The sequence below is a fragment of the Canis lupus genome, chromosome 1 (assembly GCF_011100685.1).
Source record: "Canis lupus familiaris isolate Mischka breed German Shepherd chromosome 1, alternate assembly UU_Cfam_GSD_1.0, whole genome shotgun sequence".
In the NCBI taxonomy this organism is placed as follows: Eukaryota; Metazoa; Chordata; class Mammalia; order Carnivora; family Canidae; genus Canis; species Canis lupus.
The window spans coordinates 100,106,748-100,120,839 of record NC_049222.1 but is presented as its reverse complement, the minus strand read 5'-3'; the positions used below and the strand labels follow the sequence as shown (position 1 = coordinate 100,120,839).

At 52.4% G+C, this 14,092-nt stretch overlaps 3 protein-coding genes across 17 annotated transcripts in view; 2 read left to right on the top strand and 1 right to left on the bottom strand.

Annotated features, from left to right (window-relative positions):
* The window catches only part of TRIM28 (tripartite motif containing 28), a 26,770-nt gene extending 20,318 nt beyond the window's left edge, over nt 1-6,452 (top strand). The window contains exon 18 of the mRNA XM_038527430.1: nt 6,439-6,452. Within this exon, the coding sequence (XP_038383358.1) occupies nt 6,439-6,441 (3 nt within the window). The 3' untranslated portion in view covers nt 6,442-6,452. The remainder of the gene's footprint in view (nt 1-6,438) is intronic.
* Nucleotides 1-7,132, bottom strand: part of MZF1 (myeloid zinc finger 1) — a 9,960-nt gene extending 2,828 nt beyond the window's left edge. Inside the window, exons 1-5 of one of the 11 annotated variants that reach the window (XM_038527439.1) lie at nt 6,990-7,132; nt 4,886-5,318; nt 4,273-4,456; nt 3,551-3,621; nt 3,316-3,436 (exon numbers count right to left, since the gene is read on the bottom strand). In XM_038527439.1, coding sequence (XP_038383367.1) covers nt 3,316-3,436; nt 3,551-3,621; nt 4,273-4,456; nt 4,886-5,281 — 772 coding nt within the window. In that variant the 5' untranslated portion in view covers nt 5,282-5,318; nt 6,990-7,132. The other 10 variants (XM_038527434.1, XM_038527440.1, XM_038527438.1 and 7 more) reach the window with 10 other exon arrangements.
* The window catches only part of LOC100856086 (tigger transposable element-derived protein 1-like), a 20,528-nt gene extending 6,436 nt beyond the window's left edge, over nt 1-14,092 (top strand). Inside the window, exons 1-3 of one of the 5 annotated variants that reach the window (XM_038527445.1) lie at nt 6,708-7,176; nt 8,813-9,243; nt 11,143-14,092. In XM_038527445.1, the coding sequence (XP_038383373.1) occupies nt 11,249-13,111 (1,863 nt within the window). In that variant the 5' untranslated portion in view covers nt 6,708-7,176; nt 8,813-9,243; nt 11,143-11,248 and the 3' untranslated portion in view covers nt 13,112-14,092. Of the gene's footprint in view, nt 1-6,707; nt 9,244-11,142 lie in introns of those variants that run through there. The other 4 variants (XM_038527444.1, XM_038527443.1, XM_038527442.1 and 1 more) reach the window with 4 other exon arrangements.

The window sequence follows — 14,092 nt, the reverse complement described above, 5'->3', positions numbered from 1 at the left end:
AGAACTTAGAAGACCAGTGACCTGAAAAACAGGCAAATGATGTGAATAGGAAAGGAAATGTAACTAATGCTATATTCCATAAAATATGCTGAGTTCATTCCTAGTAAGAAACTGCCAGTTAGAGCTGTACTCAGCTATCATTTTCACACCCTCCTTGGAGGGACCCAAGTGTTTGCATGCCTTGCTGGTGAAGATTAAATGGGAAGCCAGTAGGGCAAAACTACATTAAAATGGCAAACTTCTCATACTTTGATCAGCAATTTCACTTTTATGCACCTCAACAGTTGTGTTCCCCACTGTCCAAAATGACCTATACATGAGGTTTTTCAGTTCGTCACTGAAAAATTCCTCCAAAGGAATATCAGTAGGAGCCTGAAGGACAAACAGGTATCTCCACAGTGAGCCACAGTTGGGATCCATGCAGCTGTTCAGAGACAAGTGTACTTGCTGCTGTGTGAAGTGGGAAGATGCACAAAAAATGTCAGGTGTGAAACCTGGTGATTAGGCCTTCACATGTGTTTTAAAGGGAAGAAATATGAACTTGAATTTGTGTCTGCTCTTTTATGAACAAAATCTTTTTGGAAGAACACCCAAGATGATAATGTTGGCTACTGAGAAACAAGACTGTGTAACACAGGCAGGACAGGGAGGGGCATTCTACTGTGTACTCCCTTGTGCCTTTTGAATTTTCTATCATATCATTAGCTATGCAAAATAACATGATGAAAACAATGGCTGCAGAGATGGTCAGTTGAGGGGCAAGGAGAGCAGGCAGGGGTCCTGATGGAGAGACCAAGGTAACTGAAGGGAATCAGTGTTTGAAGCTGGGAGCTGCAGTTGTCAATGGAGAGACTGAGAAGGAACCCACCATGGAGTCTGAGGTGGTGCCACTGGTGTGGATGGAGAAAACTGAAAGACTGTGGGGTTGTGAATTGAGAGAAGCAGGTCCAATCTGGAGGCAGTGGTCAGCCACAAAGCACAAGGCTAAGCCTGGCCAGCCAGCTGAAGACTAAAACAGCAGATGGGGGATATGCTAGATCCTATTCTTTCAACTCCAATGTCCAGAAATGACAACAGAACCTGAGAAAAAATTTTAAAATATTTTGGGCTACTTCAAAGGAAGAAAGGACAGTTGGTGAGGTTTAGGAATCCTCAGCCTGGGGATGCCTCGGTGGCTCAGCGGTTGAGCATCTGCCTTTGGCTCAGGGTGTGATCCTGGAGTACCAGGATCGAGTCCCACATCAGGCTCCCTGCATGGAGCCTGCTTCTTCCTCTGCCTGTGTCTCTGACTCTGTGTCATTAAAAAATAAATAAATAAATAAAGGAATCCTGAGCCTGTGCAGTGAGCTGTAAAGCTCCTGGGTCATTAGACCTAGGGATTAAAGCCAGGCTCTATCATGAAGCTGGAGTTTGAGGATATGGGCTAGGTTAGTACAGTTGATCCACACAGCTGGCCAAGAATAAGCTGCTTGCTTTGGCTGGGTTCCAGAAGTATCTTCACTCAACGTCCTGGGGCCCAGATGATCTTTCCATTTCAGGGTTATGATGGATCCTGTGGCAGACTCACCTACCATGATACTTAGGGTAGAGACAAATAAGAAGCTTCTATAGCTATGAAGGGCAGACTGTCAATGGTTGGAGAATTCACACCTGGGATCCCTGGGTGGCGCAGCGGTTTGGCGCCTGCCTTTGGCCCAGGGCACGATCCTGGAGACGAATCCCACGTCAGGTCGAATCCCACGTCAGGCTCGCTGCATGGAGCCTGCTTCTCCCTCTGCCTATGTCTCTGCCTTTCTCTCTCTCTCTCTGGGTGACTATCATAAATAAATAAAAATTAAAAAAAAAATAAAAATAAAAAAGAGAATTCACACCTGAAGAAACCAAACTAGCTAACCAGCCTGGAAAGGGCACTGAAATATGTCCAAATCCTCGAAGGATGGATCAGCATCCACAAAACAAGGACATGATGAAAAACGAATGATGAGAATCCTTATTGACAAAACATAGTGAATAAGGAATTCTGGGTATCTATGTTTGTTCCATCCTGAGACAACAGTAAAAACCACAACAAAGCTTTCTGTTTCTTAAGGCATAATATCCACAAAGATTAAAGAAGAGGAAAGGAAACAAACTCCTGACATCTTCTATTCTGGAAAGCTGAAGGGTAAATAGTAACCTTGTAGCAGATTGTAGAAGGTGAATACCAAGCCAGCAGTGAGGAAAAGGAGGGAAAAAAATCAGTTTGACCTTAAAGACGACTTGAAAATTTTGGGAGTTAGAAGTACCAGGTAGCTCTGGCCATGGAGGTGATGGGACAGGGGCACCAAGCATGTTGAGGAGACTGTTCAGAAGCAGAAGGTGGGCAGGACTATTGCATGGAACAGCCCTGGGCTCTGTCAGCACAGAATTCTAAGCAAATAGTGGGCACTGCTATAGCTCTGATGCCTGGATCTCTTCTTCCATCCTGGCAAAAGGCTGGGTGGAGGGTGAGACACCATACCAAGGAAGCAATATAGCCAACAGTGAAGTGATACACATTCCAGAAACAAGGAACAATAGAGGGAAAGGAAATCAGAGAAACAATTCAAGCGTTTCCCATAATTGAGAGAAAGGAATTTTCAAACTGAAAGGGCTTATCAACAATGATGATGAAAAAGCTTTGAAATTTAATTAATAAAAATTCTTCATGCAGCCCAACTAACCTAATATAGAATGTTAAGTAAGTGTGTTTTAGAGATGTAGCATCTCAAAACTTTTTATCTCCCATACCAGAGTTTGCAGGAAGGTCCGCCAGAATAAGAGAGTAAACCAAGAAAGAGGAGGGGTCTAAGAAACAAGGAAGAAGAGGCAGGGAAACTGGCTGATGGCAGACTGAGAGCAGTACAGCTGAGGGGCCTGCTGTCCTGCTTGATCCATGCCCACCCACTGTCCACTAACCTGCTGTCTTTGCCAGATCCAGACCCTCCCTCCCCTGCTACTCAATCAGTAGGAATGCAAACCTAGAATCTATGGGCCATCCAGGATGCCAGGGCTGGGAGAAGTTGGGGATATGGTAAAAACAGGCTCTGCTCTCTAGAGGTTTTACTGTGGTGAGGAGCAGCAGCTGGAAGGAACCTGAAGTCAGCAGAGGGCTTAATGGAAACCCCAGCAGCCTACTCCATGCCAGTGGAGAGCAGAGAAGGAACAGTCCATAGAATGGAGGAGCCTAGAGATACTGGAGTAAGAGGGCCACATGAGCAGGGCCAGGAGTGGGATAGGTAGATGTGGTGCTGCCCATGCAGAGGGCCCAGGCCCACCATGCCCGGTCTCACTCACCTGGAGGGAAGATGCCCCCAGCTTCCTCCTGCCACAGGGCCCCAGGATGCACCCTCCATGAAGGCCCCTCAAGCCCAGTCTCGCTGTGGGGAGAGGCCTGGTCCAGCACTATCTCACAGCCCTGAAACCACAGTGGTCACTGCTCGTCTGCCCAGCCAGGCTTAGGGAGGGACCTACCTGACCCCCACCCACTGAGGCTCCCCAGAGAGAGGAGCATGGCCTGTATGGGACTCACCTGGGCCTCTTTAGGCAGGAGAGTAGAAGTGGCTTCCTGGGGAGTGGCTAGAGGCCCAGAATCCAGAAGCTCTGTAGAGGAAGGTTGGGGTCAGGTGGCCCAAGGGTGTCCCCACCCCAGTGCCCTCCTCAGTGGTATGCCAGATGCTGGAATCCACCTTGAGGTTGGAGTAAGGCAGAACCCCCTGGAAGGCCATAGGAAAAGCTGTACAGGATGAGACAGGCTCAGGTCTGTGCCCTGCACCCCTGAATGAGCCCTGAGCAGGATGGCCAGTGAGAGTGGAGAGAAGCACTGCACTAGGGTCCACAAAGGAATGATGGAGAGTGTGGGTGGCCAGCTCTAGCATCTGCCTGGAAGGAGTAAAATAGGGAGGGGCATACCTCCCAACACCCTGAGGTCCTCCTTCAGCCATACCCACCCATATTCAAGCCTGCTGCCTGCTCCCCAGAGACCAGCTATTATCTCCCGATGGAGCTCCTTGGAGAGTAAACCCCACATGCCCTCCCAAGCCAAAACCCCAACATGTCAGGGGAGAACACAGAACCATAGCTGTGACAGTCACACTTGGCATGTGATGAGCAGATGGCCACTGGCTAGGCAGGATGTAGGGGACACCACTGCATAAGAACAGTTCTACCCAGGTGACCTTTAGGCTATTGACACCAGGCAACTCTGGTCTACTCAATCAGGCTTTGGATCATGCATGCCTTTCCCACCCTTACCTCGGTTCTCTGTAACCGTGGGCTCCTCTTTCACCCGAAGGCCAAGTGGTGACTCTTGTCTGACTTCAGATGGTGTCCTAGGGCCACATTCTGGAGTCTGAGGCTTGGTTTGAAGGAGGGGCTGGAAGTTGGAGGGCTCCATCTTCTCTGATAGCACCTCCTGACCCTGCACTTGGACTGTGACCTGGGGAGGTGTCCCCCACCATCAGGGGCCCATGCAGAGAGTCGGGCTGGGCACAAGCAGGAGGTTCATGGGCATCTACCCCATCACAGGACCTGACCCACTAGATTCTCAAGGACCCACATCCCCTCAGCACTGAGGAGTGAAGGGACCACGTGCAGTTTGCTCTCCTGCTGCTTACACCCATGAATGCCTATTGGTCTCCCTTGCTCCCCACCCTGCATCCCTTCCATGTCCATGACTCCAGCTGATATAGGGATGGGCCTGAGAGGCTGGCTGTGGAACCTTGTCTACTCTCACACAAGGTCTACTCCAAGGGAGCCACTTCCAAACCACAAGGAACAGGTGTCTGGCTGAGCATGGCACTCCCCAGGATGAGGCAGAGCTGGATGCGGTTCCAGCCTGGGCCCTGGCTCAGGACCACTGACTCACCCATCTCCGGGGGCCTCCTGGCTCCCGGCGCAGCCCCTCAACCAGGGCAGCGGCCTCCTCAGGGCTGCCTGGCTGCTGTCCCTCCACGCAAGCTTGGATCTCAGGGGGCAGTGCACACAGGAACTGTTCCAGTACCAGGAGCTCCAGCATCTGCTCCTTGGAGTGCACCTCTGGTCGCAGCCACTGGCAGCATAGCTCCCGGAGCTGGGCCAGGGCCTCTTGGGGACCCACTGCCTCCTCATAGTGGAAGTGTCGAAAACGCTGGCGCGCAGCCTCTGGGCCAGGATCCCACCGGGTGGCCTCACCCTCCTCCTCAGAGTCCTCCAGCTTCACCATGACAGGTCCCTCATCTTCCAGTGATGTGTGACCTGGGGAGCCTAGTGCTGCGGGTCTCATTGGAAAGACTGGGCTGGGGTTCCGAGGATATCTTCCCCTAGGAGAGGAATATGATGAGGCTACTGCAGGGAGAAACTGTGGCAGCAAATGCTTATTAAGCATCTACTGTATGCTTCGTTGTTCCATCTTCAGACCTGCACCGAGTGGAAGGCAGATGAGAAAACTGAGGCACAGAGAGGTGGTCACATGCTAGACATCTGTGTCTCTGGTCTCTAGCTGAGACTTACACAGTCTCTGGCATTCCTTTTCTCCATATATAGGGTGCTTCTTAGGCACAGTAAGCACTCCTTCTTCCCTAAATCCTGCCCTTCAACACACACCACCTCATCCCTGCCTTGTGGCTCTCCCCCTGCCAAGTAAATGACATCTGCAATGTAAGTGCCACTACCACCCACCCCCCAGGACTTCCCATGCCCACCCAATACCAGCCCATCATTGCACCACCCACTCTCCCATCTAGTCTCTCAGACCATTCCCTTCTGCGCTCAGTCCCATAGGGCAGCCTCTATCTGTTCCCCACCCCCAGAGATGGGCAAGATCAACTGGGCAAGGCAGCTTCCCCTCACCCCCATTCAGCCTCAACCTCTGAACCGGCCCAACTTATCACACAAGGTAATGCCCCACCATCTCTTTAGCTTCCCGATTTAGGCGGGTTTAGGTGGTGATGGGAGCTTACGGACCCAAAAAGGTCCCAAAACAACTGGACCAGGTGCCTGCAAGCAAGGTGGGAAAATCTGATCTTGCCTATTAGCTATGTAACCTTGGCAGATTTCTGTGAACCTCAGTTTCCCCATCTTTACCATCCCCGATAAGTGGGGATGCCCCTCCCCTTCCCCGCCATTGCTGCACCTTTCGCAGCTGGGAGTAATGTGCGGGTTTTGTGAAGGAATCTGAGTTTATTAAGTGAGTAGATTCGATTTCCAGGGCCTCTGGATCCCGTGAGTCAAACTTCCGACCTGCAACCTTGGGAGAAAGTTGGACCGTTTTTAAGCCAGCTAGCCACTGCGAAGCTTTCTGAACTACAGTTACCAGAAATCTTGGAGGGCAACTTCCACTTTAGAGAGCATCCCATCCCTACCTCCCCAGGCAGGTCAAGTGCCGCCATGGCAACCAGGGGGCGGGGCTCCCAGTCCTTGTAGCTGTGGTAATGCAGTGAGTGAAGAGCGTCGCGCGACAGCGCCCGGCTCGCTGAGAATGAGTGCCTAGGCCCCTACTCCGCGCTCCAGATCCCGCTGGATAGCTGGAATCCAAGAGTCCGCAGCCAACAATCCGCAGCCACCAACCGGGTCCCTGCCCAAGCCTTCCCCGTCGGGAGGCCTCCGCCCTCACCTCCACGCTCAGCCGGCCGCTCCGCGCTCCTAAGCATGCGCACTCGCCGACTTCCCCCTCCCCGGCCGGACTATGTCTCCCAGAATGCTCCACGCATCAGCCCGAGTGCCACCTTGCCCTTCCCCTACCCTCGCCTCCTTTTCCACCCTCTCCCCTGTTCCCCGGGGTAGCGTTGTTGCAAAGATCAGATCAGACGACCGTCCGCCTCTTCCCGCGCTCCCCGCCTCAGATCCAGGCGTCCATGCCCCGTCGACGTGCGCAACCTTCTTTGGGGACAGCGGACAGCAGCACCGTCTTCCCAACCGCGCATGCCCCCCACCACGTTTTCCTCAATTCTTTACGGGCCTTCCAGAGATTAGCAGGGTTCTGCACCAATTACCGCTCTCGCTACGACGCCGTCAGATCACATCTCCATGGAAACCACCTGCAGAAAAGGTGGGGCACCGCCTCCACCGCCCGCTCGGACTTCAAATTGAAAAGAGGCTCGGCCCAGGGCTTTCTGGGAAGTGTAGTCGGATGCGCCGTCCGTGCGCGCTTGCGTCGCGCGACGCCGTTCCTTTGTGTTGGTGAGCGGGTAGGCGGGCCTGGGAGACTCCATGGTAACCGGTTGGGCCAACCCGTAGGTCTTCAGCACGACCTTGCGGGACCTGGTGGGCGTTTGAGAGGCGATGGGGGTCGTGGGGTAAGGGCTTGGGTAGCCGACAGGGGCAGAGAAGCCGAGCAAGACAGTGAGGAGAGACAGACACAAAGACAGGGCAAGGAGAGGCCAAGGGCCCACTGGGGGCAGAGAGAGAGCTGAGGAGAGGCAGTGTTCAAAGTAATTGAACAGGGATCCCTGGGTGGCGCAGCGGTTTGGCGCCTGCCTTTGGCCCAGGGTGTGATCCTGGAGACCCGGGATCGAATCCCACATCGGGCTCCTGGTGCATGGAGCCTGCTTCTCTCTCTGCCTGTGTCTCTGTCTCTCTCTCTCTGTGTGTAACTATCATAAATAAAAAAATAAAAAAAAAAGATTTAAAAAAAAAAAAAAACAAAGTAATTGAACAGATACAGAGACTGAGACACTGGTAAGAAAGAAAGTCAACAGAGAGGAATATCTACTCTCAGAGACCTAGAGAATGTGAAAAGAAGCCAGAGGATCAGAGAGTCAGGGCCGGTTAGACAGGAGTGTCAGAAAAGTTAGAAAGAGGGAGGGAGATCAGGAAGGGATGGATATGAAAGAGACAAAGAGGGTGAGAGAGAATAGATTCACAAAGACAGTGCAAATATCGAGATTCAAGAGATAGACAAGGAATACTGGCATACAGAGAGACAAGAGGAGAGAAAGGGACAAAACTTTGAAATACAGCAAAGATGGAGAGTTTTCAAAGACCTAGAGAAGGGGGACAGCAAGAAGTGAGACAGTTGGAGGTAGACTTGTTAGGAAAACTTATCCAAAATTTGACGGGGGACGCCTGGGTGGCTCAGCGGTTGGGCGCCTGTCTTCTGCTCAGGTCTGATCCCGGAATGCGGGATTGAGTCTCGCATCGAGCTCCCTGCGAGGAGGCTGCTTCTCCCTCTGCCCGTGTCTCTGCCTCTCTCTTTTAGTCTGTGTCTCTCATGAATAAATAAATAATAAAGTCTTTTAAAAATTTTGACAATAGGACAAAAAGATGATTGGGAGCCCTCTCTGCGTTTCCTGGCATTGTCTATCAAGCCAGCTTCTGATTCCCGAAAACGAAGTAACACTTTCTCTCTTAAGTACCTTAAAAAAAATTTTTTTATTTATTTATTCATAGAGATGCAGGGAGAGAGAGAGGCAGGGGGAGAAGCAGGCTCCACGCAGAGAGCCTGACGTGGGACTCGATCCCAGGTCTTCAGGATCACGCCCTGAGCTGCAGGTGGCGCTAAACCGCTGCGCCACCGGGGCTGCCCTCCCTCTTAAGTACCTTTTGATCAGAATCCAGGCTGCAAACGCTTGTGGTTAGAGTTGTATATCACCTCTAGGACACCGAGCAGAAACTGAGACACCCGGGCCCCCACCTGTGGGGCACTACTAATTCGACTTTGGGCTTTTATTTCAGTGCTCCTTTTTCTCACCTTTTCTGTTCTTTCTCATCTTTCTGGAACCACCTATGTCATCCTGCTAGTTCCCTCCATGAGGTAAATAACTTTTTGACACGCAATCATAGAGCTTATTTTTAACTTTTAAAAAATATTTGACAGTATGAGCGGAATGAATTCTTCAGGATGGGAGACAAACCGAGAGAAAAAGAAAACGGACATAGCCGGGAAGGAAAGGACATAGGGAGGATGATGGAAAGTCACACAAAGTAGGCGGCGGGAAAAATTCGAGAGAAATGAAGCAGCTTCGGGCAGAGAAAGCCTCCGGCGCCCCCGGCTGGACTCTACGCGCAGCGCCCCCGTCGCCGAACTACATTTTCCGGCCGGCCTGGGAGCGCCGGGCGCAGGGCTCAGAGCCGTCAGGGGCGGGACTCCTCCAATCTCGCCAGTCCCGGTCAGTCGGCCGTCTCCGCGGATAACATGGAGGCTGAGCTCAGCCGCCTCCAGAAAAAGGCACTGTAAGGCAGGAGATGGGGAAGAGCCACAGCCCCACCGGCCCAGCAGAAGCAGCTGGCCCGCGTCGCGGTCTGGAGGTGAGGACGGTCGGCCGCGCGGGGGCCCGGTCTCCGGTGGCGGGGGCTGGGACGCCGTTTCCCTTGGTTCCGAAAGGCGGGATGGGAATGGAGAGAGGCCGCTGCGCGCTCAGCCGGATGGGCGCGGATGGGCCAATCGGAGCTTCCCGCGGCCCCGCGGCTGTCGGGGAATTGTAGTCTCACCGGGACGAGCCCTGTCTCCCATCCAGACCTTGGGCAGTGAGCCTCTCCGCTTGGGGCTTGGAGACTTTCTCTCAAGAGTGAAAGAGGGAATGAATGAATGAACATATCGGTGAATTAATTAAAATTTTTGGGTGAGCAGAGGAAGGGATGGATGTTGGAGAAAGAACAATGGGGCGTGAGTGGTTCAGAATCCCGAGACTCCTTCCAAGCTAGAGGAGCCTTTCCCATGCCCACCCACCTATCTCTGCGTCCCAGGCTCGAGGGTCCTGTGGCCTGTACTACCTTGTTTCAAGCATGTGCAGCCCATGGATCATTGAAGGTATTGATGCTATACCTATAGGTGCCATAGTCGGCGCAAAAACAGACTTGTCACTCATTTGTCCATGCTTTCACAGGCAGTCCTTCAAAAAAAATTTTTTTTTGATCAGGTGCTACTTTCTCATGGTTCAAAATGCAAAAGGGACAAGGTGAAAAACCTGCCTCCCACCGCTGCACTTTATTTAATAATTTCTTCAGCAAACCACTACTGCACACACTATTCCTGGGCCTGGACACAAGGGAAAGATCAGCAGACACAGCTACTATCTTCAGGCAGCATGTGACAGATGCACCAAAAAAATGTCGATGGGGAAGGCCTCTTTGATTAGGTTACTTTTGAGCAGAGATCTGTAGGAGAGGGAACAGGCCATGCAGATAACAGGGAAGAACTGGGCCCTGGGCGGAAGGAAACAGGAGCACACTTAGTTGGCCCCAAGGATGTGGGCAGGAGTGAACAAAGTAAAGGAGGAGGCTTTGAGGTGCTTCACCAAGTGCTTGGTGAGGATTGTGGCTTTTACTTACAGTTGGGAGGTCTCTGAGCAGAGCAGGGGTAGGATCATAGTGCTTACTGAATCTTTGTGGCTACTGTGTGGAGAACCACCTTTGTCCTCTATTCCCAGGTGCTCTATGATTGATGGCATGAATTAGGTTGGCTTCCTTCTGCTTTAGTTTATGACTGGTGTAACATATTACTGAAAAAATGAGGGGTTTAAAACAACAAATATGTATTATCTTAGAGATTTGGAGGTCAGAAATCTGAGATGGATCTCCATGGGTAAAATCAAGGTATCAGCAGGGCTAGTTCTTTCTGGAGGTTCTAGGCTTCAGTGGTCACTTGCCTTCTTCTGAGTGAAATCTTTTGCCTCCTCTTGCAAGAACCCCTCTGATTACATTTAGGACCCATTTGAATAAACCAAGATAATCTCCCCATCTCAAGATTATTAATTTAATCACACCCACAATATCCTTTTTGCCATGTAAGGTAACTTATTCATAGGGATTAGGATGCCTAGTGCCACCTCCGGAAAAAGGCACTGTAAGGCAGGAGATGAGGAAGACCCGCAGCCCCACTGGCCCAGCAGAAGCAGTTGGCCTGCATCGCAGTGTCTAGACTATCTCATGGTTGCAAGAGGTCTGCTAGGGGAAGAGAGCAGAATCTCCTAGCAGATTCTCTTGATCTCATAAGTTAAAACTAAGTGACATGCTCCTCTAGATATAAAGAATGCTTGGAAGTGAGTGTGCAGTGTTTTTAGCAGTCGGGAAAGAAGGGACTGGGCATGCCTCTGAGGCAATGGTCAGCTGTGGGGAGTACTCTGTTGTCAGAGCATGGGAAGGCCAGCTAGTAGTTGGGACTTCCAAGTACTCACGCATTAATGCCCATGTGTCCTTGTCCTACAGGTAGAGGCAGGTGTGGCAGGAGAGGCCAAGAGGCTGCCATTGTGGGCACACACTGGACAGGCACTGGGGAGAGACCTCATCAAGGCACGTGGCTCAGGGAGGCGGAATGAAGACAACTCCCCGGCTGCAAGTGTCAGGGAAGGCACCCCTTGGTGGGATTGGTCTCCGCCACAGTGCCAAGCGGGACCGAAAGTCCATCACACTGCATGTAAAGTTAGAGGTGCTTCGGAGGTTTGAGGAAGGTGAGAAGCTAACTCAGATTGCCCGAGCCCTGGGGCTGGCCACCTCTACCGTCGCTTCGATCCGTGTCAACAAGGACAAGATCCGGGCCAATTCTCAGGCAGCCACACCTGTCAGTGCCACACAGCTGACCCGCTGCCGGGGTGTGGTGATGGGCCATATGGAACGCTTGCTCAGCCTATGGATTGAGGAGCAAAAGCGGCAGAACCTGCCCATCAGCACACTGCTCATTCAGGATAAGGCACGACGGCTCTTTGTGCAGCTGCAGCATGAGCAGGGCAATGGCACTCAGGCTGAGACCTTTGGGGCCAGTAATGGCTGGTTTGCCCGATTCAAGGCTCGCCACAATGTGCTTTTGACAGATGAGCCATCCGTGGCTGACACCCAGGCTGCTGCCCACTACCCCCTAGTGCTGCGCACCATTCTGGAGGAAGGCTGCTACTCACCACACCAAGTCTTCAACGTGGACGAGACGGGCCTGTTCTGGAAGCGGCTCCCAGAGCGCATGCTGCTGGCACTGGAAGGGGCAGCTGGGCCTGGCCTCAAGGCCTCTAAGGACCACCTGACCCTGCTGCTTGGTGGCAATGCAGCTGGTGATTTCAAACTGAAGCCTCTGCTGGTGTACCCCTCAGAGAACCCACGTGCTCTCAAGGGCTGCTCCAAGGCCAGCCTTCCTGTGGTCTGGCGCTCAAATCGCAATGACTGGCTGACACCCAGCATCTTCCAGGAGTGGTTTACTGGCTGCTTCTGCCCTGCTGTAGAGAACTACTGTGCCAGCCACGGCCTCCCACACCGTGCCCTGTTGCTCCTGGATGGCGCGCCCTGCCACCCTGCTCACCTGGATGGCCTCTCAGCCCATGTGAGAGTTGAATTCCTGCCCAAGAACACATCGGCCCTGATCCAGCCCATGAACCAGGGTGTCATTGCCACATTCAAGGCCTATTACCTGCGCCGCATGCTCAGCCAGCTAGTCCAGGAGACAGCTGGTGAAGACCGACCCTCTGTGCAGGAGTTCTGGCGAAGCTATACTGTTGTGACCGCTGTGGACAATATAGCCGAAGCCTGGGCAGAGCTGCAGCCTGTCACCATGAACAGTGCCTGGAGAAAGCTCTGGCCCGAGTGTGTCCCTGCTGGCACACCCGAGCCTGACACTGTGCCTCAGCTCCGCCGCAGCATTGTTGCACTAGCTAGCCATGTGGGCCTTGGAGATGCAGCTGAGGCTGATGTTGCCAACCTACTGCAGGCCCATGGGGAGCCCCCCCGCCACGGCATCCCCCAGGATACAGAAGATGGGGACATCAGTGGCTCTGGGTTGCCTTGGGAGGCAGGGAAAGGCTCAGTTTCCAGAAAACCAGAGCCAGATTTCACAGAGGCTGTGGTGGGTGCAAGGACTGAGGAAGCTGGTGTGGGTGCTCTGAGCCCCGAGCACCTGGCCCAGGCCCTGTCTCACTTTGCTGCTGGTTTACGAGTCCTCATGGAGAATGATCCAAACCGGGAGCGCAGCCTGCGGGTCTCTCGGGGTGTCCACTGTGCCCTTGCCCACCTCTGGGAGCTGCACTGGGAAGGGAGGCGACAGGCTCGGGCAGCTGCATCCTCAGGAGGCCTCACTGCAGTGGCAGCAAGGGAGTTGGCAGGAAACCTGCCTTTGCCCCAAGTAGGGCCCGTAGAGGGTAGAGAAGTGGTTAAGGGCACACGTCCAGAAGGGCAGACCTCTGGCTGTCCTGTATGATTTGGGGCTTGGACTTGACCTCATGTGATCTCTGTCTAGTGATGTTTTGTTTCTGGAGGTCAGATACTGCTACTTCTCCCACATGGTTCTCATATCTCATGATCTGTGGTCTCTGTATAGTGACATACAGCTCCAGGCTTGGGGAACAGAAGGGTGGTGGTCTCTGATTGGCAGATGAATTGTAGGGCCCAGGAGTGCCCTCCCATGACAGGGACACATCCTGTAGTATGGTAGTTGCCCAGCATAGCCTGCCAGGGCAGCTTTCCTTGTGGTGAGAGGCCAGAAGTAAGATCAGCCTCTTCCATTTTCCAAACTTGACCTCTCCCTGCACCGTTGTGACCCTTCCTTGCCAACTTTAGATGAGGGTTTCCTGTTCTGGGCATGTCCGTTCTCACTTTCCATGCCATCCTCACGTCTTCTGGCTTCCATGGCCTCTGTTGACCCGGGTCTCTGGTACCTTCTCTGTGCCTGAGCACTTTGATACTGTGGATTTTGATACCAGGGATCACTTCCTTTGGAGATGTTTTCTTCCTGAGTTTCTGTGGTATAGTTGTCTTGGCTTCCTTCCATCCTCTGAGGTTGAGGCTTTTGTGACTGTGATGGTCTCCCTATTCGGGTGCTCTTTGAAAAATACCATCCACTCCTAAGAACTCAGTGATCAACTCAGGGTTAACTCCTAGTACATTAGTTACAGCCCAGCCTCTCCCTGAGTTAGATCCAAAGCTCTGATTCTGATGGACACCCACACACACACAGTTTTATTATCTCCCCTAATTCCAGTTTGTTTTTCTGTCCCTCAAACTGTAACAACGGGCATTGTGGGGTGTCCATCTGACTGCAGAAATACCACCTGGGTCACCAAAACACATGAGCTGCATGAGCCATAGGTGGTGGGACAGGGGTGTCTGGGCTTTTGAACTCCTTTCAAATACAAGTGCACATACACACACTCACACCAAGTAATAAAGATGAGAGAAAGGA